At 37.0% G+C, this 27,297-nt stretch overlaps 1 protein-coding gene across 1 annotated transcript in view; it reads left to right on the top strand.

Moving 5' to 3' along the window:
- Positions 1–26,037, top strand: part of LOC124302932 (beta-1-syntrophin) — a 238,097-nt gene extending 212,060 nt beyond the window's left edge. Inside the window, exons 4-7 of the mRNA XM_046759533.1 lie at positions 10,136–10,365; positions 18,344–18,576; positions 20,808–21,022; positions 22,160–26,037. Coding sequence (XP_046615489.1) covers positions 10,136–10,365; positions 18,344–18,576; positions 20,808–21,022; positions 22,160–22,252 — 771 coding nt within the window. The 3' untranslated portion in view covers positions 22,253–26,037. The remainder of the gene's footprint in view (positions 1–10,135; positions 10,366–18,343; positions 18,577–20,807; positions 21,023–22,159) is intronic.
- Positions 26,038–27,297: the final 1,260 nt, after the last annotated feature.

The following is a 27,297-nucleotide window of genomic DNA, read 5'->3' as shown; positions in this document are numbered from 1 at the left end:
ATTATTCCTTTCCCCCCTCTCGCCCCTAAACTTTCCGAGTTCTTTAACCGTGAAACTAGCTGTCAAGTTAACTTAACAAGCGGGTGCACAGCGCACATGAAAAGGATGGTACGAAGGAGACGGGGACAGAAAGCAAAGGGGAGAGAAGGAGATCGAAACGCAAGATACGGGATATGAAGTGGTGCGCGTCTCCAGAGACCCGTCTAGATAAAAGCGCCGTTTTTAAACCGCGGATGCTGCAGAAACTGGCCCCGAAAGTATTATCCGTATGAGCCTGCAGACTCCGGTAAAGATCTGCTGCCGAGGCAAAACTAAACCGCAAATCGACCGTTAGACCAGACTCGACCTTTCAGTTCTGGGCTGTGCTTCTCCACTGCTCGCTAACCAACCCCGTTGAATTTAAATCGCTGATGATCATTCGATCAGTCTCGTACTCCGGCTCTCGGATTCTCAGAGACGCTGTTGAGGTGGTTCAAACTTTATCCTAACAACATCTCGAGGACTCTTCTTCTCCTTCTTATTTTTCCTCTTTGGATAATTCTCGGTCGTGGAGATTCTACTACGGTGCTTGTCTAGTCCTCGAAGAAAAGATCTAGCCTCTTACCGTGCCGCCATGTGTGTCAAGACCTCTTTCTTTCAGAGCTAATGCCTCGATCGGGAGGAAAACGATAACGCTGACATTCCATCCCGGAAGCATTCCGACGTGGGATAAAATAAAGTTTCAGCCATGTGGAAATTATCAAGTTCAAGATTTTGGAATTGAACTGATCGGTTGATCTAATTTAAATTTGATAAGAACATTGTTTGAATTGAAGGAGGGGGGGGGACTGAGCGTGAATTGTTCGTTGATTTTTTTATCTGTTCGCGACGGTGAAAGAAAACTGCAAAAAAATAGAAGACATCAAACACAGACAACTTTTCTATAATTGGTCCCTTATCGCGCTATGCTCATGAAACTATTCAGGCTGCAATTTTGACTATCTTCTTTTTTTTTCTCCCTTCGTTACTCCTCTGCCTTTTTCTCCTTACATTCTTTGGCAGTGTACATAAAGAGACAAGATTCCCTCGGGGAAATAATTCTGGGTTAGTTGAATTTTCTATTCAGGATCCAAGTTGATCATTTTACCAGCTTACAATGTTCCAAGCGCGGTTTTGCAACTTTGGATTGAATTTGAAGAAGTTGAGTTCAAAACATGTGACTAATGTTATGCTTCACTATTGTTAACTGAAATTCATACACTGTCCCAAAATTGGAATGCAGCGATATTTTCTGATAGATCCCGTCGCGGTCGCTACAATAACCTCATTCACTTCAACCCTGTTGAATTGTCCATAATAATATTACTGCGGTCAATTTGACAGACTTGTTTCCCAAATTAGATTTATTCAATAGACCACAGAACTATACCAATGTTGCCTGGAATTTTTTTTAACGCATCCTCCAAAACATTAATTTTCGCTATCAATAACGCCATGCAACAAATGAAATATTTCTCTTCACTGGGTTTACAGTATATGTAGTTATGATACCTCACCTTAAAGCCAATTCAGGTATAAATAATATAAATTAAATTCTCACATCACATCAGGTTTCATTATAGTAGAAAAGTGTTTATTGATTTTTATTTTTTTTTTTTAAATTACATGCAGAAGTGACACAAAACTTTATTTTTCATTGAAAAACTTGTATTTTTTTGAGCGATTAGCTTTCCCATTCTAGTCAGTTATCGTTTTGACCCTCTGAAAGCACCAACAGTAGTCTGCAAGCACGGTTGGTTTCCATCTACCTTGATATAACGCTTCTGAAACTCTGCTATATCCTGATGAAAGCGTTCCCCGTGTTAATCGCTTGCTAAACTCATGTTTTCCGGAAAGAAACAAAAATTGCAGTGTAGAAAATGGATTTTCAACGAAACATTTCATCCTAATTTGTCACGAGCATTCAGCATCAATTTAATATTTTCATAGAAATCTGGTGACTTGTGGTTACCGAGGAAATGAGTCTTCAGACCTGTAATGTAAGAGCGTGGTTTTGAGGCGTGGTATCTAAATATAAATTTCTTTTATTTTCCTTTCTTACCAGACATAGGTACCTAATGCGAATAGCTATCCGAGGTATCGACGATTTTTTTAGTCTTGAACAGTGTAATTATTCCGAGTGTAGGGCGGGGGAATGAAATGTGCAGAAAAATTCAAACATCGCGAAAGTAATCCGCATCTTTTGCTACGCTTGCCTGGATGGATATTTGCACAAGCCTTCCGGGCGCACGAGTACACCCTTCCACTCTTCCACCCATCCACCCATCCACGTACATACGTCCGCACTTAACCCGCTGCAGCGGTTTTCGTCGTCGCGAAACGTCGGTGCGCTTCAAGCGGGCGGAGTGCGGGATGTTTGCACCGCTGTCAGCTCTCTCCTAATCCGTACGAGCGGTTTGCAGACTGCTGGCAGTGGCGTCTGTGCCGTAATGGCGCGCGCCTAACGCACCGCCGATTCCGAGTGCATTCACCGATAAATTGAGCTAACTTTGCGTATTGAATTCGAGCCCGAGGAGGAGCCTACTCGAGCTCGCGACGATTGCTTGGTTTCGGGGGAAAATTACAAGCTCGGCAAACGATCCTCATCGCCGAGGAGAAGGAGGAGGAGGAGGAGGAACCGACGATCCTCGTTCTCTCCTCCTTCACCCCTCCGAATAGCAGCTGCCGGCAAAGCCTCGGATGGGTTCGCTGATTTCGGTACGCAGCACCGACTCTGAAATTAGCCCCCTCACTCGGTACTGTGTCGCCTCGTATTTGCCAAAGAAATCCAGCTCGCGCCTAGCCTCGGGGACTTTCTGGCACCAGATTTGGATCGGGGTGAAAACACTCTCTCGCATCCACAACACGTTCCGTCTGTGTGTACTTTGACGCGAATTGCCGCTATCATCCCCTTTACCAGCCCCGGTTCCGCGTTGTGGTGGAAAAATAAACCCAACTCGTTAAATAGTAAACAGGAGGGAAAAACCGTCTTCTGATCAAAGGATCGAAACTAATTTCGCATCGGTTCCAGAAACCAACGTCACACGTTGTATAAAGCATACCTCGCTTCGGTCCTCTCAGTTCAGTCCTTCGCGGATTGGAATGTTTATTGAAAATTGTGCATCGTCGTCTATGAAAATTGGAAATAGTGCAAAGTGTCTTTAGCATAATTACTGTAAACATTATTTCTTCAGAATAGAAGAGCCGTACACTGTCAAAAATGATGGAGTTGAAATTGATAAAAATTGGTCAATTTGGGAGTTGAACATCAGATAGTATTAGACTGAAATCAAATTGCGTTGTTTTGACATCAGATAGTGTTAAACTGACATCAGACAGCGTTAGAGTGACACCGGGTAATGGTAAACTGCTTTATTAAACAGTGTCAAATCGACGTCAGATGGTGTTGGACTGGCATGACATAGTGTTAAACTGACATCAGATAGTATCAGACTGATTTTAGTTGACAAAAGAAAAAGTGTTTCTTACGGTGACGGAATGGCAATAAAATACCATGATCTCTGTTTAACTGAGAAGGTCAACAAAGAGCCAGAAAAATGGCGAATCGAATGGTCGTTGTTCCAATACGAGATAATACTGTGACCTTATAACCAAGGCGAAGGAGAAATGGATAAAAACAATTTCGAAGAGGCAGAGTAGCTTGAGAAGTTCCATAAACTACTTGGCGGTGTGCGTATAAGTTGTACGGTTATTTCGCAAGCATAAAGCTGAGGAATCGATTTCCAGCCCCTAGTGCATAGCCGAAATGTTGGTTATGAAGCTGGTAGCCGTATGTGGGGGTGGTTCAGTGCTAAATCACTCCGCTAATTTCTCCTAATCTTTATGGGTGTAGTAAAATTATAATTTCACCTCGGCTCGGTGTATAAATACGAGGGCGGATGGGCCAGGTTCTTCTACGAGTATTAATATAACAAGTGGAAATCCCTTCTATACCCTCCTGTTTCTCTCGAGCCTTAGTGTGCGTGTGTGTGCGTATACGCGATGTACGAGCTGGAGCAGGATGAATACGTATTCATTCTTCAGAACGGGCGTATCTATACCGCCGATTATGTATATGCACAATAAGCAAACCCCCCACCCATGACACTTAAGCTCCTTGTGATGTATGGATATTCTCAGGATTAGGTATCCCACTATAACCGCATACCTACATTCGGCCAGACTTTATGGGCACCGCACGTTGCAAACTCCGCATGCAGCCGTTCATCTTCTTCCGAATTCAATGCGATATCACCCTGTCTGTAATGTATTAATACAGTGCATTAATTGAGGGTGGGAAATGACTTTATGATTGTTTGAACTTACAAGTTTGAAAACTTCTTTCGTCAGTTGGTAAAGATGACATGCCTTATCCGTTGCGACAAGACGGTACCGTATAAATTGTGTTACACCTGCGGGTGTGCAATCACGATTGGTGAACTGTCGTACTAAAAAATTTGTGTCATACATAGCTTCTGAATTGTATTTTGTCTATAATTTTTGAATAAAAAAACTTCGATGGATGGAGTAGTTCTAGCGAATGAATTCATGATTTCTGAAATTCGGGTAAACAGTTTTGCAACGAAAGCTGGAATACAGGTACAGAGTGACGAGGGAATGAACTACGTTTCATTCGGTTTACAGCCATCTAAATCTTCCTCAGCCTACAAAAATGTATAATTCTTCGATATACCGCGTGAAACATTTTTCCAAAGCATTAAGCAGCGGAGGCTCGACGCCAGTTGAGCATTGCGATAACAGGGTTAATCGAGTGTTGCGGTTTTTTCTCCTCCTCTTCTTTTTCTTCTTCTTCTTTCCTTCTTTTCTCCTTATTGTGATATCGTGTCATCGTTACATCGCACAAAGCCTCACCGTTATTTGGTAAAGGTGCAGAAACCGGCGAACTCGGCAAGTCTGTGGTGCATCGATCCGGTCTTCTCTTCGACCACCGTAATAACCACAACCACCGTATCACTACGGTGTGCTAATTTTCCAAACGGAGCTAAGTTCGGACAGCCGGGTTAAGCACTCAGCCCCCTTCGCAAGTAGTGCGATTCAGTGTTACCCTTGGGGTTTGTATTAAGCTTCCCTTTCCTCTCGGGAAGCCCTGCTGCCCCGGCTTTGCCGAGGAGTTGCGGATGGTGCAGTCGCTCTGAGGACGACGCCTACTGAAGGTATGCGCATTTCAACGCTGAATAAATACGCGTCCTCCAGCTACGTGGGTGACTCTACCGGGAATAACTCCGCCTCCGGTATCTCTACCTCTCTCACTCAACCAGAAATCTTCTGGAAAAATACAATTTCGCGAAAGTTGGTGGTTCATCGTGTACAATTTTCCTTTAACGATGTGTTTTCACATTCGGCAATTGGTTATTCCAACATTTACCAAATGAAGAAAATAATATTAACCTCTAATATTGTCCTACACTGGGTGTTCGATCAGATTGTTGTATTCGTAAGACTTCAAATACCTAGGTTAAGGATTCTCGTGAGGCTAACAAGACGGTTATCAGACCTCCGAATCACGGATTCGGCTGAAACTTTTAGGGATGTTTCTTTGGCTCAAAATGTGAAGCTTGTGATGCGCAGTTTCATAGGTGGAAAGTGCCCTAATGAACTAAACCTAATGTGTAGTTTTGCATGAAACATTAATTTTCATTGCCCTTTCTTGAAATTTCGATGGCAAGCTCTCATGGAATCAATTGTAAACGGATACACTATTATTTCCCAGTCGTGGTAATGTTTGTACTACGAGTCTCAGAAAACTTTATGTATTGAAAATCGAACGAAGGAAGGTCCAATGGATGGCAAAAAGAAACAGTCCTATAATACAAGTTGCAGCAGAATGCTTGGTCAAAATGTCTGATACTCTTCTTGTCATATGTTCAAAAGACTGTTTCCTAAAAATTTACCAAGTTTGTTAAACATTTAGTTTAGGATATTTAGTGCTGCATTGACACTGGTTGTAATCAACGAATAGATGTATTGTAATGGCTGTTGAAAAGGAACGAAATCTGCTTTGTTTAGTTTTGAAAAAAATAGTTTTCTGTCTAATATTAGCCACCGTGCAGTAAAATTGAACGAATCTACTAAACTTTTAACCATTTTGAATTCTAGTATTTTGTATTTCTCCATTTTGGAACAAATGTTCGTAGCTTATGATTACAACAATTAGATGAATACTCGATTTACTCAATTTACAATTTAGATCATTGAACATCGATAAAACGTATTATTTTGTGGCGAAGCAGGCTCCTTAATTCGTAACACGTTTTCCCAATCGTCAATTTCCTGGAATTGCTTCGGCCTGTTAAATATGTTAAAACAACAAGATTCGTGTATAATAATGAGAATTTCAGGACACTTGATAGCCATTTTCTCTGCGAGAGGAATAATATTTATTTAACATCTGAAAAAGTGTTTATCATTACACGTTCATGAACGGTGGAATGAAATAACTTCCTGCAAACTTCGGTTCACCTCAAAGTATTATTAAAATCTCATCATGATCCACTCGGTGTTATTTTTTATTTTTTTTCTCTCAATTATGCAATATTAAGTGCACATATATAGTAATAAAAATCATGTGCCAATTAGCTTTCAAGTGTTGAGCTACACTGAAAGAAAAAACTCGCTGAATCAATTAAATGTGCGTTCACGGGCGGCAAAATGAATATTCATTTGAGTCAATCCAAGATCCATTGTTCTAACAAAATATTGAGTCGAATTAAACAATCCAATTAAACATTTTGTTAGACCAACAAATCTTGAATCGATACGATTAAATATTCATTTCGCTGCCCGTGAACGGACATTTAGTTGATTCGACGATTTTTTTTTCTCACCATGTACATTTTGAAATCAATTAATTATTTTAGGAATCTGAATTAATCGATGCGAAATATATTCATTATATCTGACAACATGCGGAATGCCGGATATAATTCGTTTTAAAATGTGGAATAAGAATCGAGGTTTTCACTTTAATTATACTTGTGACAAATTCCTGCCGCGTATAATGCCAGCCAGTATATGCAAGCACCGTCCACTCGGATGTCGCGGTATATTTCCTGATCGATTAATTCGTCGCATGTACAATCCGACACACAAACACACACACACACGCACACGCGACACACATATAAATATGCCTTATACGGTGTTGGCGATTAATCTCGATCACAAAACGGTTGCGGGTAGGTACGCATGTTGAAGGGATTACGCTGGTCCAGCCCCCGATCCTCGGAATGCTGGGACAAGGGGACGCCGTCACGTCCCGGTGAATCAAATATTTCAAAAAACTGAGAAAAAAAGGTAAAAAAAAAAGCAAAAAACAACAAAAAAGAAACGCAACACAGGAAAAGAAAAATGGAAGAAGTAAATGTGTAACTTTAAAAAAAAAAGACAGCTTTTTAAAGAGAAAACGAAATCCTTCCCACCCACTCACGTATTAAACAGCGAGGGAAAAAATTTCAACTCCCTCGTTTGTTAGAAAAATTATTACACGTTTCGAGATTCGAGTCACACTATACGATTTTCGTTGCTTATTTCCTGATTCCTCCTGTATTCCGTTACGTTACGTTCCGTTACGTTAGGTTACGTTACGCCACACGTTTCGTTCGCTCTCTGCACATCCTGCATGACAAATTGTATAATTACGAGATTTTTTGTTTTTTTTTTCCACCCCACGTCCTGGCGCTTCTGTGTATATAACGCGTGTGGGTGTGTCGATTATTCGAGTGTCGCGTATCACGTACCTGCACGTATCTGTATGATAATGTTAAACTATGACGAGCACCTGTTACCTGTACCAGCTATATTCGCAATTTTATTACACACAACTCGGCGAGACTACATTCCAAATATAGATGGAAAAAAATTGAATGATCATTCTTGACTTCGTGTTTTGTACATTAAGTTGTGAATGTTTTTTTTTTTTTTTCTGTACAGTATATACTCGTAGTGATTGTTATGTCTGGGAAAAATGAGATAATCTGCAATTTTCAGAGAATGTTTTTTCTCCTTATCATTCGAAAAACTGCCCGTGTCAAATTTTGATTTATTCACTTTTAATCAGTGAAACTTGTTCAATATTACGTATATTCTGGAACAATATTGGAAGTGTCATTAACCCCTACGTCGTTTACCGGGGTCAAAATGACCCCCGCGATATGTTCAACGTAGTAAACTCGATATGAAAAACACCCAAAATAATATCATTTGATTCAAGATGATTAATGAAATATTGTGGAAATAGTTGATTCATTATTTTTCCAAAAATTCAACCTCACTCACTCAAATAAATATCTCTTTTTCATCGTGCAGTATTTTCCTATTTTTTTTCTCGAGAATCTGTGTCTTGAGAGTTACTCAATCAATTTTCAGCTCAAAACATTGAAAATTCAGTGAATTATGATCGTTTGAGTAGAAGGATCCATTTTCTGGTGTTTTGTTGTTTTATGATTTTTATGATAACTTCATTTCGCTAAGAATAACTAATTTATCTCGAAACATCATAGTTAAAGATGATCTCAGAATTTTTTCAAATCATTTAAATCGATATCCCCGTTTCTACGCAATGATTTTGGATGCGGGGTCTCCAGTGACCCCAGTGTCACAACGAATGTGTGCAACTTACGGACTAATGTCTACAAATTTTGAATCAATCCTGACCGAATTAATTAGAAAAAATTCATGATCACATAGATGATATCGATTCGATGTAATAAGAGTGTAAGAGTGAGGAAAAAGGAACATCGCAAGTTCTGCTAATGATTAGAAAAATAAGGAGTATTAAAAAGAAGCCAAAATCAGATGGCCAAAAATCAAAGAAACGCAAAACACTCGTTGATATTCCGGTGATTCGAATAATTTTCTGTAAGATAGTGTAAAAACATACGAAAAATGATTGATTATACGAATGATTGATAATAACAAAAACAGATAAACCCGGAATAAAAGTTGCTTAAAACATGTTACAAAAATGAAATTGCAAAGGACGAATCGATGCCGGGTTTTGTGTCGTCAGTGTTTTAGTAGTCGAAGAGAAAAACTCTAGTGTCTATGCATCATAAATGTATGTAGGTATATCTGGCAGCGGCCGGCGGCATTTCCTTTCATCGTATGAAAACTTCGGTGTGGCTGCAATTAATTTATAACGTTGAAGGCAAATTCAAACCCTTTCTCGATCTCTCGCTCCATGCGCTTTGGGTTATTCAACCGTTCGTTTAATTGGAATTAATAAATAACATTCGGCAAATATTCAGGCTGATCTTCAACTCACAAGCGTAGTATATTCACCCGCCTCATTTCGCGTCTGCAGTTTTTTTTTTTTTTTTTTTATCTTCTTTCTTTCATATTTTTCTCTCTCGTACAGGCATGCATTCAAATTCGCTTTGCGATGATACTTTTACACCATTATCTAACAATTATGAGTTTCTCATTCGTACTGTAAATTTGTCGAGAATCTGGCAGTTTTAACCTTCGCATCACCAATATTTTTCAAATCTTAGACACACATTATTTGTCAATGTAAAAATGAAACACCAATTTTTATACCAATAAAAACATTTAATTGAATAAGCACGATTCGTGTATGTATTTAGTTGGGATTATTTAACGCAGAAAATTTAATCACGTTTGAGTATTTTGATCGAGGTGAAAGAAAAGAAATGTAAATTAGTTTCGATAGCAATACGTAACGTGTTTTTTTTTTAATTTTCTAGCGATTCAATTTTCTGTTTCGAACATCTTGAAATAATAATCATAGAGTCGTACAATAAACTCGAATTCAATTTCAAATGCAATACCACCCGTACGAATTGGCAAAAAACCAATCTTCGTATCAAAATACCAAAAAAAAACAATAATCAAAATCGAACAATATTAATCGCGACATCGACATAAATTTTACACCCCTGGCACAGCGTGTGACTATAAATTCTTGGGGCAGAAGCGAAGCACAGAGAGTAAAATAACCAAAAAAAAAAAAAAAATGGGGGGAAATCGTCATGCCGGAGGGAAAAGTTCGAGCTCGTTAATCGACGATTGATCGGAAATCGGGGGTTCGGGGAAGGCGAGGTTTAATCGTTAAATGACTACGTAATTGAAGTTGCAGAATGGACGGGGCAGCAGCGAGAGCAGCGAAGACGGAGCCGGAAGTAGCGCCAGCACGTCCCGCGGTGCCGGAAGTGGATTCGGTCTTGGTCTGCCGGGCGGATGCAGCGGAGGATGGCGCAGCGTTTTCGGAGCCGTATCTGGCCGTGAACTAAGACTCTACGAGTGCGCACCCTGGAGTCCGGAGGCGTGGGCGTCCCCCAGCATAACCTGCCCCCTCATCGCAACGAGGTGAGAGAATATTCCAAGTAAAGGGTGGCCGCAAATTTTAGGGGAAAAAATTCTATGACATTTCCAGGTTTAAGGTTTGGGTCCGGGACCTAAAATATAGTTTTCCCTGACATCTTCCCACTTCTGGCAAGTTACTAAAAACTAAATCGTTTAGGTTGTTGACTCTATATTCGGTTGAAATTCAGTTCGGATCGAAGGAAAATACAATGTACAAAAATATCAGTTTTAGCCGATTTTCTTTTCTCGACGAAAAAAGGTGAACTTGGTATCTCAAAATATCATTTCTAATTCCGATTGTAGAAAAGTGATATTTTCAGTTTTTTCCATGCCCAATTTAAAAATCCCCCGACATTTCTAGGTTTTTGAGGTTTTCCAGGTGTGCGGCCACCTTGAAATTATGTAAATTTAAGGATCTTGGTTGGCGGGAAATGGATGCTTTTTCAAAATTTTATCACCAGATAGTTCCACGCATTGATTATTTATGATGATTGTTATATTCGTTAAGCTACGGAGATTTCCTTCAAAATGTGAAAATAGAAGATAATGAAATTGTATAATTTCCTTCACTTGGTGTCAAGAATCGAACGATTTACACCGATGGTGTTCAATTTTACACTAATCAGTGTGGACGTTCATTGACACTGTGAATTTACTGACAGTGTAACTTTTTGATCGCAATGTGGCATGGTTGAGTGAAATAAAACGAATCTGGCGATGAGCTACTTTTCTAGCCATTTTGAAGCAATTTGTAGTTAACCAACGATACCCAAGTTCTTCTTCACGATTTTAGTATCTTCAGAATATATTGAATTGGTAAATACTCGAGGTGCGATTATTCGGTAATAAACTACTAAGAAAATTATTTATTTGTGCCTTACCAATATATTCAACGACTCGAAAACGGTACAATAAAAATTTGGAAAGCCGAAGGAATGGGACGTGTTCGAATGATGGCCAATAGCGTAAATCGCGAGAAGTCCGGCTTTATGCACCACATTTGTATATGCAATGTGTGCGGATGTGTGTAACGTATAAATTAATGGTTAAGTAATTAGAAATGATTAATTGTTGAAGCCGTGCAACCCTCGTCAAACAAATCTTGCCGGGCAGGGATTGTTGGCTGGAGGTATAACCCGTAGAGCTGCGAGCTTCTCGTCAACGCATATATTAGAATTTTCCTCAAGTGAGAAAGAGAGATAGAGCGAGAGAGAGTCCCGATGTATAAGGATGTATGTGCATACCTATGTAGGTACCCATGTATAGTTTCCGGAAGGTATGTAGGTCAGCTCTCGACGCTTAAAGCGGTGCACCAGTTGAAAGTTTATAATTTTTGATAATTTTATTACGAGATACGCGCACGATGATTAGTTTTCTGATAAATATATTCGTAAGCCACGATGATTTTTTATGCGAAAATGCTTAAAATTATAAACAAGAGCCTCGATACAGATTACAGGTATTATTACACTACATCTTCTTAAATCGTGGAAAACCTAATAGAAATTATTTTAATTTTACTCTGTCATTACTTATTTTTATTCAGTTAACTATTATATATACAATTTCAATAATACACTTTTTTGCATAACAACGGTTATCGTTGAATACTGATTATAAAAAACAAAACAAAGTTTGCACTTTTATCTTTTATTTTTCAATCAACATACAGTGATATTTAATCATTTATTAAAAAGAAAATATAGCTATTTCAGTAAATTTGTAAGGAATAATTTATTGAACATAATAAAACACCGTGAAACAAATATAGGAACGAAACTTCTGGAATATTTTACTATTTAGTGGTAATTTGAATTTAAAGAATAAATCGATGTATAAGCGCTTCTTCACAACAGTTAATATCTTTTTCGAATTATTTTTGCAGAAACTCATCTATCTGGATCTAGTAAAATCCACAGTGAAATCCTGTACAAAGTTTTTTGAAATATTACAAAGCCTCAAAAGAATTTTATAAAATTCGTTCAGATCCATTAAATCCGAAAAAGTATCACTGAAATTTTGGACGTCCATGATATTCTATGAAACATTATGAAATTTTGTTTCGATTCTCGGGCTCGCTATTTACCTGACCCGATAACAGATTGTAAGAACTTTTTAAAAATATCCACTTTGGTGATAAATCGAAAATAATTATTCTATACTGAATGAAAAACGCAAAATACAATGCGTGTCAGTTGAAACTGTACGTGAAACTCTGAATAACGTTTATAGTATATATAGTTGCTTCTCCTTCCAACCGATTTGGTAAAATAACAATTAGTAGATAATAGGGGTGACAAAATTTGACAAAATAAGGAAATTCGTTTTTTTTTCCTTCCTCTGTGCGATGAACAAGCTTTTCAATAGAAATTAATTACGATCCGACCAAAATTCCAAGTATCTCCCTTTTGACTGTTAAATATTCACTCGTATTTTACCGATTTCTTAATTCATTGTTCTCTCTCAAGTTTGTGAACTCAACTGTGAAATAAAACTTCAATATTCTGGCAAATTATTTAGATATACAGGCTGCCGGCATGTAAAAAATCCTGCAATTCATGCGTTCGATTTTGTCGTCTTTTTGTGCACTCAATGATTCATACTTCAGATGGTGATACGTTCTTGCCTGGTACATCGATTCGCCCAAAAGTCAAGTCTGAAAGGGTATAATAAGTGACGAACGCCTCGCTTTTAACGAAACATAATTAATTAATTTTATTGTAAAGTAAAGGTCGAAGTAGGTCAAGATTATATGCAAGTTAAGGCTCGTTATTTGCCGAGGATTGAAAGAGACAATTTCTTTTTGCACGTTCGTCAACTTTTTCGGACGTTGGAGAAACTTGTATAACCTTGCAATTAATCGATTCATCATAGATTTCGATTAATTCTTTTGTCAATCAATCCAACGATCGAAAAATGAGTAATTAAAGGAGCCGATTGATTGATTCGTCGAAATAAAACGGTAAATTGAAAGGGCCGATTGATTGATTAATTGGAAAAACGAGTAATCGATTGATTAAAAACACAATTAATCAAAGTCTATGGTGAATCGATCAACCGTACAATTCTAGTTTCTTGGCTGTTTTATTCATTTTCTTTCACTTGCTGCAAATGGTTTTTTTTCGCATTTCGTTTACTTCTCATCTCCTCCGGATATTTTTTGGTAATTTTTAATCTAAGTTTCTAAACCGCTCATCATTTTTGGCTGTTTCATTGATATATTAGAATATCCTTCAACCTTTTTATTTTTTCACCGTTTTTTTGTATTATGCATGACATTTTTTTACTGCCCCTCGGTCAATTTCTGGTTATTCAATCTAATTTTCACCAGGTTTTAACCATTTATAGTCATGTTGAAAAACATCGATAATTCTTCAACCGCATTTTACAGGCTCGGCTCATTTTACCGAACCTTCTCTCTTGGCTATATTTTGGACATATCTGGTGTAGTTTAATGATTTGGTAATAACTTTTGGTAATTTTAACTTGTCCCGCCTAACTGCGACTCTTTTGCTTTTTTCTTGCGTCATTTTGGTCATTTTCGCTCTGTTCAATAATTCGTAACTAATTGACTCTGTTCGAATGACTTTCCAATTTCATTTCAGCGACACTTTAATTATTTTCTGATTCACGCTATGAATTTCTCGAATCATATTTCACTGCAGTTTTAACATTATTAACGGATCATTTCAGCTCTCACCTCAGCATTTCCTTTCTTTTCTCATTCTATTATTTTTTAACTCCGTAACAATCATTTCTCGATTATTTACGATCTCTCAAAGTTAATCACCCACAAAAATTAATAAGCAGAATTTTTCCCAACAATTACTTTCCGCACTTTTTCACCCAGAGAAACGCTTCGTTGTAGAAAAAAAAAAAAATAACTGTCTCCCTTCATCGAAACTGAGTATCGCTCTTGAAAAGTTGAACACGTAACGATTTTCCCGACGATTCGATCTCTCTCTCTCTCACTTATTATAAATTCTTCGCCACCGTCCTTTTTTCCTGTCTCTTTTCTATGCTCCCCCATCATTAGAAAAATCAATTTCTGTCCGTGTATAGAGAATTCGGTTCTGAAAAGGGAACGACAATTGATTCCCGTGGCGTCGGTCCGTGAGTGTTGAACGATAATTAATTAATTTCTTACAGTCATGGTCTGGATGGTTATATATAGTGCGTTCCATACCACTTCAACCGGGATCTGACCCTCGACGTGTTTAATCTGCTCCGCAATTTCTTGTACGATTGTTCTTACTTTTGAAGACATTCAGGTCTTTTCGGTATTTCTTTGGATCGATTAGAACTAACTTCAATTTTTGTAATCGAACATACCGATCGACGCAATTCCAAAATCTGAGATAATTCTGAGAATTCCACTGTCACGTATCCAATTTTTCGAGCTTTACAATTAGAGTCGAAGTAGGCCAGCGTTTTCTTCTTGTTTGTTTTTTTTTGTACCTTAGATAAAAAGAAACTTTCGAAAAAATCGGAAGGAAGAGTCCGACCACTCTTGGACAGTCGCTTGAATAAAATATTCTTCATCTCAGATAGGGCCAGTTAAAAACTATAAAAAAAAAAACCAATTCTATTTTTAACCATTAATATACGTATAAAAATTTCCTAATCAAATCAAATATCTCAACTTCCGATCTCAATAAATACTTCACGGAATGCCCCATACATATGCGTTTACAGAGGGCATAACCTGCGCGTGCCAGTGTGTATTTACCGATTAATGAACACGGGGGATGCGGAGAGTCTTTTCCTCGGTTAAACGGGGACCGGTTCACCCCCCCCCCCCCCCCCCCCATAGGGGGGGTGGGCGAGTACGGAGCGGAAGAGCTGATCTAGTTAACGACCCCGGCTTAAGAGTCACGCTTCGTTTTACTATCCACGTTTAATTAGTTGACTGGGCGCACACTACCGGGAATATTCACTCTTCGCTCTTCGCCAGGAAGCGAAAGGGGTGTAAACAGCTCAGGTAAACACCACGCGGTAAGTCGAGTTCTCCGAGGGAGGCTGCACGGGTGACTTCTTAAGTCGACCTAGCGCGCTCAGGGAAACGTTAATACAGGAAGCCCGATAATAAAGAACGGTCCAAGATACCGTGTCGGAGGTCGCCCATTCGTCTCCGTCATCTTTGACGCGGGAGATAAAACTTTTCCACCTCCCTCCCTTTCACCTTGCCGCCGCCGCATTCCTTCCCTTCTTCTTGCAGCAGTCTGACCCCTTTCTTCAACCCCTGCATCGTCCCGCTGTGACGAGAGACGAAACGGGGCCGCAACTCACCCTCGAGACGTTTCGCGCTGCTGCTTCTTTCTTCCCCCGCGTGCAACGCTTATTTCACTCGGTTTGATCTCGCCGCACTCGAGCATTTATAACCCTGCCTGTAATGGCAGTTTTTTTTTTTTTTATTATTTTTTATTTTTTATTTTTATTCTTTTGACACGGGGAGATAAGGAGGAGGGAGGGAGGTGTTTCGGTTTCAAGTTTTTTCTTCGTTGCGCGAAATGAAATGGAGCGGCTGTGAGAGATGATGTAATGCGGAATTGGTATAAACTATATGTTATTTAGTAAGGAAATTGGCTGCAGGCCAGATATCGATACTTCTCATTGATTTTATTACGAGATAGTCTGTAGTTGAGTATTGAATTATTATATTTGTAAACTACGTATGTATGTTTAAAAATGCAAAAATCGAAAATACAGGAGTTATAAACAAGAGCTTGGGCATTGATGCTCCGATTTTACTCCACGGTGGCTCATCTTAATCAGGAGACTATTTCCTGCAAAGTTACTAAAAGGGATTGTATTTTTGACTCTATCAGTCGGCATTTTGATATACTGACATTTCTTGTTCATAATCGACTTAATTCGTGGAAATTAGTCTCTTGAATAAGATGAGCCATCGTAGAGTGATATCGAAATGATGGACTAGATTTTGAACGATTGTGAAGCGATCAAGAAAATATAGTAACACGTCCGATCGTAATGAGAAAGAATAGTAACGGATACTTGACTTTCCGGTAACAGAAACTGCAAACCAATTTTCATTTTGTACCTAGGACTATAATTTTTCGATTGTGGTAAACAATGAAAATAGTTAAGGACTGAGCGATAACCGGAACTAAAAATTTCTCTCAGTGCAGTATCGATATTCAAGCTTTTCTTCACACGAATCCAGTATTTTGTACTTGTGTATTTTCACAGAGATCTTTGTAATTTAATGAAAATACAAAAGTGTAACACTCTTATCGCGAGGCCCGTGCGCATCACCGCAACGTCATCATCTTGAATATCGTCTTATAAAAACATTTTGTGGTAGTTCCGCTCTTCGAGAAATAAAAAAATAAGTCAAATCCACGCATAAGTGATATTTCGTAAACTGAAATCAACATATAATATCACTCTGCACTCTTAATTATAGTATAAAAACAATAATAATGATAATACGCGTCATACGTAGAAGCGAGTTTATGGCTGACTAAATTCGATAATTAAGCCCGAGCCGCCCGTCAATGTGTCACGGTCTATTTTACGAGCTCACTATATTTATTCACCACCCCTTATAGCCTGCGGGAGGTTCGCTGACCAGTGATTCGGATTAATGGATGAAGGGTAGGCGCGATCCGATATACCTACGTATAACATGTAGGTATGCAGGTACGCGGTGCTCGGTGATCGTCTATAAACTTATCGTAGAATACAGGGTGTCGAATTCACAATCATACATAGCGTTAAAGTTCGAAACCAAATTTTGGATGTTCAGAAAGTGACGTCACCGATATTTTTTTTTCTCTCGACGTGATCGATCTATATAGACGAAAGGCACCTAGCCGAATTCGTCAGTCCGGAAACAACCGCGCAGTGGAGCGGACGGATGAGAATCGCGCTCCGCAAATTTCGAGTACCGGGTTCGCTTCCTGGTGCAACTCGACTTCCAGGACAATCGCTCCGTATTTTCTGCGCTCCGGGTCCGCTACCTGGTGACTTTTGACCTTCAGGACTAATTTTCCAGAGTTCTGGCTGTCCAGGTCCTCCACCTGGTGGATCTCGACCTTCGGGACTCGCGCTCCGAAGTTTTGGCTGTCCAGATTCACGATCTGATGACTTTTGACCTTTACGAGTAATTTTCTGTGGTTCGTGCGCTCCAGCTCCTTCACGTGCTAAATTTCAACCTCCGGGACCAGCGCTCGGTAGTTCCTCGTAGTTCCTGCGCTCCAGGTGACTTACCTGATAAAATACGACTTCCAAGTCCGCGACCTGGTGAATTTCGACCTTCAGGAAAAGCGCAAAGTAGTTCCTGCGCTCCAGGTCCTTTACCTGAAGAATTTCAATCTCCGGAAACAGCGCACCGCAGTTTCTGCTCACCAGGTCCTTTACCTGGTGAATTTTGACTTCCAAGACGAGCGCTCCGTAGTTCCTGCGCTCCAGGTCCTTTATCTGATGAATTTCGACTTCCATGAGAAGCACACCGTAGTTTCTGCACCCTAGGTCCCTTACCTTGTGAATCTCGCCCTCCAGTATCTCATTAATCTCATATCATCTGGTAAAACACTGATATCGCGTAAGCGAGCGCAGGAGCACAAAAATTAGCTACACTAGGCATCCGACTCGGAGCGAGGGTTTTACAGCTAGTTTATACTAATTCTCCACCCAGAAATTTTTTAACCCTCGTACCACGTGTATTGAATTATAACCTTTATATTCAAACGTAAAGATAGGTTGGGAGATTTGAATATCAAAGAAAAACGAATTAGCGGTTCAAGCGACAGCAAAGATTTTCAAATTCGTATAACAGTGTTGAGACTTTGATTATAATAACTTTATTTGTTTCACTATTGGCATACGCATTTTCTTTTTGCTTTTCGTTTTTTTTTTTTTTTTTTTTTTTTTTTCTTCGATAAATGGCACTTACAGCCGTTCTTAATTCTCCTCTTCATTCTTGCTAAAAATTTCAATTTTTCGGTCAACTTTGCAGGCTCGTGTCGTCTTCGACTCCTCGCCAAGGCGAGGCGGCCGCAAGCAGCAGCAGCAGCAGTGGCACTTCCGGTACTCAGCACGGAGGTACCTTCGCAGTACGCGTCGGTACGATCGATGGCGTTGTTACCCACCATTTGCGGGCAGAGACAAGAAGGGATCTTGCCACCTGGGCGAGAGCCATCGTCCAGGGCTGTCACACCGCCGCACATTCTCTTCGCGAATACGCCGTCCGTGAGTAAAAAACCCGTATTTCGTTCTCGTTTTCTTTTCTCTCTCTCTCTCTCTCTCTCTCTCTCTCTCTCTCTCTCTCTCTCTCTCTCTCTCTCTCTCTATTTCGCATAACGTATACCATTTGTCATTTGTTTATTCTATTTATTCCTATTTTTGTGATGTTATTTTTCTACCCGCTCTTGACCAGTTTTTGGTGTTGTTTTTCTTTATGTTTCTGCTATCTTCTCAGGGATTTTTGAATATTTTTCAAATTTGCATATTTCGTTCAGCAAGGTAGGTTGTTTATTGTCACGAAATATTTATTCATAAAATACGTACCTGCTCTCAATCGGAAGAGTAAGTGTGTTCGAAATAATTGAAGTCTTTCGTCTCGACTCCCAGAAAGCCAAAAAAAATTTGCATTTTTTGGTATAATGAAATTACCGTTATTATTTATTTCTTTTTATGAATGCTGTTGGTTTTTATCAATATATTTTATACTCCACTGTAAACGGATTTATTTTCCAAAACAAGTACTTTGTAGGGATGCATGTATTATTGTGTAAAATGTATAATTCATGAATTGTATTACTGGAAAAAAGACAAATTTATCAGTCTTGAAGAAAGGTAAACAATGTGTTATTTGAAATTATATATATATATTAGAGTGTCCCAAAAAAACCGACTTTTTTTTTTTCAAAGAACATTGAAAAATCGTCAGAGTATCTCTAGAAAATGACCCTGTGAAAATATAAGCTCTTAATATTAATATTTAGAGGTGGCGATTTGTAATTTTCTATTTCTCATTTAAATAACATGGGAAAATTTTTTTTTGAACTTTGGAATTTTGTGATGGGATAACGAGCTACTTCATAAGTATGACAAAATCAGGTCTTATGGGAAATTTGATGCTCTACAAAAAAGATCTGATTGACATTTTGCATATATGCATATATTTATTCTTCAGTTGATAATTCTGGGTTTATAATACATATAAATTAATTTTTGTTGTATTTACGAAAAAAAAGCATAATTTTAAACAGTCCGAAGTTTGAGGCTCGATATTTTTGAAACGGCTGGATTTACGCAAAATGTCAATCAGACCTTTTTTGTAGAGCATCAAATTTCCTATAAGACCTGATTTTGTCATACTTATGAAGTAGCTCGTTATCCCATTACAAAATTCCAAAGTTCAAAAAAAAATTTTCCCATGTTATTTAAATGGGAAATAGAAAATTACAAATCGCCACCTCTAAATATTAATATTAAGAGCTTATATTTTCACAGGGTCATTTTCTAGAGATACTCTGACGATTTTTCAATGTTCTTTGAAAAAAAAAATATAGTCGGTTTTTTTGGGACACTCTAATATATATATATATATGTTGTTTATGATTTTATAAAATTTTGTAGAATCTGAATGAACTTTTTTTTGAAGTTTTTGGTCACTGTTGATCATGTTTCGTATTTTTCTATGTCTGATTGGTTTTCACGGTTTTTCCAATCGATTTGTCACTGCATCAACTTTCTCTGAATTTTTTCTTGAATTTTGTTCTTTCCTCCCCCTCCATTGTTTATCATTTTCTTGTTTTTAATGGATTTTTCAATCACATTTGGCCATTTGAACATCGTTCAGGTTTATTTCAGGTTTTCTTTTTTGCCATGATATTTTTCCTTTTCAGCAATCTTGATCCTGTTTCGATCACTTTCGATTATCCTCTAATCGTCTTCTATGCATACTCTGTTGACAATTGTTTGAGCTTGTTGTTTTTTGCCTTCTTGGCCATTTTCCGTTCTTAACCACTACTCATGACTTGTAGTCATTATCTCTCATCTCTTATACGGTAATGTTCATTAATTGGTTACCAGTGACTCACCATGTTCTTAGCATAAAAACTGGATCGAGTTTCCTCTCCAATTGTAAGTCAATTTTATCAGCCGATGAATAGCGCCGTAAGTGACGGTAGAAACAATCGTTACATTGATCATAAACGCATAAAATTTCTATACATAGAAAGAAAACTCGGTTCAGCTTTGATTCGAAACAAAATAAAATGGAGCGATTGGTAACCCATCAATGAACATTGCTGTAGCTAACAGTCTTCGATTGATTATTCGATTTTCGATTCCGTTATCTCTGCGATCTTGCGATTCGCAATATTTTCCGTAAGAAACGCCTTCTCACCGATTCCCTGCGGCAAGCTAGCAAGCTAGCAAGCAATCGGTAAGGCAAGAACCGTTATGAATTTCAGGCTGCGTTTGGCAGGGCAGATCTTGCCAATTGGTCGTCAATCACGAAGAAGGCTTTGCCTTGTATGCCGCGGGTTCCAGGTCCCTAGGAAACGGAGTTAGCCCCGGATCAGCGCCTGCTCCTCTGTGGCGACGCTCTTTCGACAAGCTAAGACTTTCCGCGGACGATGGAAACCGGCTTTTGTGGCTCGACTTCGAGGGCGAAGACGGGGAAATCGTGAGTTTACTGAATTTTTTCCGAATCGTCCGGTTTCTCTCTCTCCGAATTGCTTGTTTAGATCAGGAAAGAATGTCGTTACTAGAAAATTAACCAAAGAATCGATCTCTGTGACGTTACGTTTTTATGAAATATGAAAACTTTGATCGAAGAAAGGCTAACAATTTTTGAATCGTGTTCGTTTTAGCTCTGATTTGATAAAAAAAACAATAATAATTCGCGGAGTAGACAAAGGTGTATGGACAATTAATCTGTATTAAAGTGTAAAGAAAGTATTCTGATTGCATTCTATAAAAAATTAAATTTATGTTTTTTCGCTCAATTAGGATTTGAATTAAACGTTTTACAAGTGTTTTTATACAAGTTTGTCTACTTCGGATTTGATATCAGATATTTCAATGGTCACATTTTATACGAGATGAACGATATAGCTTCTGAAATCTTTTTTTAAAAAATCGACACTTTTCGCCCGATGAAGATAAACGTTTCGAAAGTTTACGAAATACTCGTTTTTATGACGAATAGATAGGTCCGTTCCTTTAAGGGGATGCTCCGGACGATTTCGACGTCGATGTACGTTATGTATCTCCAAATATCGAAGTTCACGTATTTCAAACGCAAAAAAGGCCTCAGAAATCAAATTCTATATACAATTCTGAAAAAAAGCACTGAAACATATTTTCATTTGACGCAGAAACAAAGTAATGGCATGAATACTAAAAATTTATTATTGCGATTTTGTAGAATCCGTACAATTTCTTTATGTTATGCGAAAAATAAAATACGAAACAAACATCACAATAAAAAAAAAATAATAATAATAATAACAACAAGTCGTGGTTATTACGAAATTTTTCATTATTTGGTTCGACGTTGTATTAAATTTGTTGTTTTTCGGCTATTCGTTCAGTAACTTTGAGTCGTATGCATTTATTTGATCAAAGTTACGTTATATTGATTCAACCGTGACCTGGACTAAAAGCAAAATCATTTTTCTCTTCGATTTTCACGAAATCAATTCTTACGGGATACGTCCTTTACGCATGCGAATATCGTCGACGATGAGAGGATGATAACGATAGATTATAAATACTCAAGATGTCGGGGGGTGCACAGGAAAAACGGATTTTGTTACAGGAACTCGACCTGGAGAGTTGTCCGAAGCCGATAGTCTTCGTCCTCCACAATTTCCTATCGGCGAAAATACATCGGCTCGGTTTAACGGCATAGGGGTACGCGGGGGCCTCAACCGAGCCCCCGGATCTTCCGCCCCATACGACTCGGTCGGTAACGAGCGCCCTTTTGCATTGAATATCTCTAAACAGGTGTAAAAAAAACAAAGGAAACGCGCCAGGAAGAAGGATGAAAAATTAAAAGGAACAACAATTTGGAAAAAAAGTAACAGTTATTCACACAACGTATACACAATTGACATTAACAATTAATTACAATATATATATATATATATATTGTATCGTTAGCCCCCATATTGCATAAATTCCTGCATGTATTTACAACTATCGCAGAGAAATGAATTATACTCTTATGTACTTGATGCATCGATTTTTATATATACATAGGTATATTTATAATATTCTAATATACGATGAATCAAAATTTTGATTATTATCTCACACGACGGACGGAGATTCGAAGAAAAATGAGCAAATGAGACATATTTCAAAACTATTAAAATCGATAGAATTTCGACTACAAATAAGAAATAAAACAATAAATAGGTGCCGAACTCTTATCGAATTTCCCTCTGAATCCTTCGTTCTTATCATGCTCTTTTCTTCGACTTATGCGGAAGTGAAGTTTTTTTTTTTTCTTTTAATTTTTTTTATTTTTTTTTTAATTTTTTTTTTTTTTCTCCTAATATTTTTAAATGCAACTCAGCGTGCAGGCTCTCGATACGAAAACGATGTAGAAGAGAAGAAAAAAAAATGAAAAAGAAAAATAAATGAAAATAAAACAAAAAATGAAAAGCGCCAATTACCTAAGAAAGTATAAAACAAAAATAATTCACTAAAGACGAAGAAAATATACCACTTAAATATATAAATAAATATATGTATAGGAGAACAAGCCATCCACGAAATAAACTGTCATGGTACGTGTATCAATCTTTTGAAAATCGCATCGAATCATGTATATTTCTATGTATTTTTCGGGAGAATCTCGAGAATGGAAAAGACAAATATTCAGAGGAACAGGAGAAAAGGAAAACAAACGAGGAGAAAATAAGAATAGACTAAGGGGATAACTATTCGAACAAAGTAATCGCGGTAACGATATGAATTTGAGAATGAATTAAATTGCAGAAGATGAAGAGGAAAAAATTGAAAAACGATAGAAACTATTTATAGTATATAAATATGTTAACAAATTATCCATACTTGGGTACTTTAATTGAAAAATAAGGAAATTACAAAAGAAAAAAAATTAATAGTAATAATAAATCGATACGCGTACGCTACAATAAATAATATTGTCTTACGTATCGAAATACGAGTAATAAAAATAGAAATGACAGAATCAATATGCGATATATTATATATTATATAATGTATATATGTATATGTATATATATGTATAATATACATACATGTATATATATATGTACACATATGATATAAATATATATTATCGTTATAAGTAATTAGTTAATTTATACCTTATCTACCTTAAATAATATTAACATATTAGATCATGTTATATAACATTACAATTCACCTATCATGCTATACGAACTGCATATATACATATTGAATAGGTGATACATGTAGTTATTGTACACATTATATATATATATACATAATACATATATATATATAATATCAATTACCGTACGCATTTATAATTAATATGATATATTCATACGGTATCATACGAAATACGCTATATTAACGTATATAAATAATCATAATATATATGTATGATATAACTTCAAGTCAACGAAGAAAGGATGAATTTGACCCCAAGGTAAAAAAAAAAAAAAAAGTAGCACTCGGAAAGGAAGAAAAAAACAGAAAAGAAGAAAAACAGTCTGAAGATATTTAATTATTGCCATCATTATTATTACCTACCGTTATATTCGCGAAAAATTAGCAGGAGAGAATAACAAAATGGTGGGATTCGTACGTCAGCATAATTTTCCGGTATAATTGGGGAAAAAACTTGGATCGTGCAGCAATCCCCCCCCCCTCCCCATTCGCAGAGTGTGCTTTATATAAACCCCGTCTGTCTCTAAATTCGCAATTTTGCAAATGCGCAGACTCTGCGATCAATTTCCGTCTGGCTGTTGTACGTATACCGCGTGTACATAATTGTGCTGACGTTAATCAATTAGTATTAACGAACCGTCGGGAATGTTAGTTATATAAATACGCCGCAGAGTAAATAGAACAAGTCGTCGCGTACACGGGGTTTGAAAAAAAAATAAATAAATAGAAAAAAAGAACTAAAAACTAAAAATAAAAGAATGAAAGCAAATGGTATGCGTAGAGAAGTCGTAAAATTTTAAAAATTTAAACAACGGATGGAAAAAAATTGCGTGGGAAATATATTGAGAACATGACAACCGTGAAAAAAAAAGAATAAGTTTAAAAAAAAAAAAACGAAACTTCAATTGATCAATGATAATTCGTTGTGATAATTGGGCTGAGGATTATTGATGCAAGTACTTAGTACTTTTAATTGTACGAATAATTGAAAAACATGAGCAGAAAAATTTATCGAATTAGTTTTGGGAGAAAGAAAATGATAGAAAGGGAAGTGTTATTGTCGGTCAAGGCGTATCCGTAATTCGATGCAATCAATTATTATCTGCGGCGCATGTATATGTATATATTATATAATATACGAATAGTTTGGATACTTGATCGGTGTTCGGATGTTTCGGAATTCGGTTTACCTTTCGCCGTGCGTCTTTACCTAAAGGGTGTGTTATTATTATCATTATTAAAAACGTGTACGGAAAATAGTTGTTCATGAACTGCGACTCCAAACAACCTGAACTAAACTAATTCTAACTTAACGATAAGTAGCTAAAAATTAAAAAAAAAAAAAACAGCTGATTGTATAATACGATATATTATATATATATATATGCATATATAATAGATTATCACTGATATCGGTTGTACAGAAGAGAGAAAAACAAAAAAAAAAAAAACATTTACGATACCTAAACATTACATTATTATTATTATTATTATCATCATTATTACTGCATATTAGCTACGGTACGTAACATCACGAAATATAATGTGTACGTAGCCTAATTCGCGATCAAAATTGACCCGAAATCAATAAAAGATGAAAAACAAAAAAAAAAAAAAAAACATTATTATTATTATTATTATTATAGGAAGAAGCTCATTGTAACGAAATTAGAAAAGATACATTTGGTTATACGTATATTGTAATGACTACGCGTGAATATCACGGTTATCGACTATTATCAATATTATTGTTATTATTATTGAGGTATGACTTAATCGTGGTGACATATCAACGAATACGAACGTACGCACAAGATTTTTAATACGGTTTTGAATACACGACGATGCGGTTGAACATGCCGAAATTTATCGTGGAATCGATTAGCATATGCAGGATTACTGAAGTTATAGAAAATATCTCGCGGTTATAATACCGAACGAAACAAAACGAGAATCCTTTCTAAAAGGACCGAATTTTTCTTTTACTTGTTTCTTTCGATAATTTCCAATTCAGCAGCAAACGTAAGTGATTTTGAAAAAATTTAATCAAAATGAACAATTTTCATTTCGTTTTTTTTTTTTTTTTTTTTTTTTTTTTCTTGATACGTGATTTTCAGTCGTGTTCATTCACGAGGTTTTGAAAACCAGGCAAAAATTTAGCGAATGCCATTTAAAAAGTATACAAATCTTAGTTTGACTACGTCAAATTTTTAAGTTTTGTTGGTTGAAGACAGAGTGAAAAAAAAACTGCACAATTAATTTACCCGTGTTCTTTATCATGCCTTCTAATTCTCTGATCACAAATGTTCTCAATTCGAAGCGCGAATACGAAAACAGCATCGAAGCGGTGTAAAATCCTTCAAGGAATTTTGTGCGTATTCGTTTTAATTATTATCCATTACATATTTCATCGAACTTCTACGTCCACGATAAGCTGATTACTCGTTATCGTTATTATCATTCAATGTTTCTTTTTTTTTTTTCTTTTACGTTCGTCATGTCTCTTTTTTTCTCCCAAGTAAACTTCAGCGAATACTGTTCAGTCTTGATTTGATTAAACGGATTGAAACGTCTAACATACGCGTGAAAAAGTCGAAACTATCGACGGGCTTTATCGTTTGATTGGTTTTATTATCACATTTATTTCCATTTATCACAATCGACGTGAGAATGCGATTTATGCTTTGTTATATAACGGATTAAATCTAAACGAGGGATTGATTTCAGTCGCTTTTTCACCCACCATTTTCCCTCCTCCTCCCCGCCCCTCTTTCATAAATTATGTATTTTTCTAATAATTTAGTGTTTGTAAAAAAGTAAGAAAAATTAAAAAAACTATAAAAAAAATGAGAGTAAGCAGGAAAACTTATCCGTATATGTACACATACATACATATACATTGTAAGTATATAAGAATGCGTATATATGCGTACGTACATATATGTATGTATATGTATATCTCGAACAACATTGCACGGAGATCTATCTGAACCTCTGTATAATTATATCTATGACAATATACATATAGATATATACGTATACAATATATTTAATTTTAGGAAATCGATGTAATATCAGTTACCAAATAAATCGCATCTAACGGTTAGGTAGATATATAAATATTATAAAATCACACTTTTTTATTATTCAGTTGATCAATTTAACGAAATTCGATCGGCCCTCTTTACGTGTTTATATGTACATACGGTACATGTAATTACAGGAGAAGAAGAAATGAGCGTGAAAAAAGGAGAACGGAGCCTTTTATACTTATGTCAGGTACGTACGAAAATTAATTTCCAGCGTAATAATACATATGCGTTAAATAAAATACCCGACAGGCGAGTATAATTATATGTGCTTACGCGAAAAAACTAGGCTGAGGAATTTTCGTTCCAAGAAATATGTCAGAAGCAAAATTTACTCCGCCTCTGCGTACTCTCGGAATTTCTGTATAGGGGAATATATTCCTCTGATATTCATTTTTCCTACTTTCATCAAATTCAGAGTCACAATTTATAGCTGCGCATTATGTACAGTGTATATATA

The sequence above is a fragment of the Neodiprion virginianus genome, chromosome 4, assembly GCF_021901495.1.
Source record: "Neodiprion virginianus isolate iyNeoVirg1 chromosome 4, iyNeoVirg1.1, whole genome shotgun sequence".
NCBI classification, from domain to species: Eukaryota; Metazoa; Arthropoda; class Insecta; order Hymenoptera; family Diprionidae; genus Neodiprion; species Neodiprion virginianus.
This window is presented reverse-complemented; position numbering and strand designations above follow the sequence as displayed.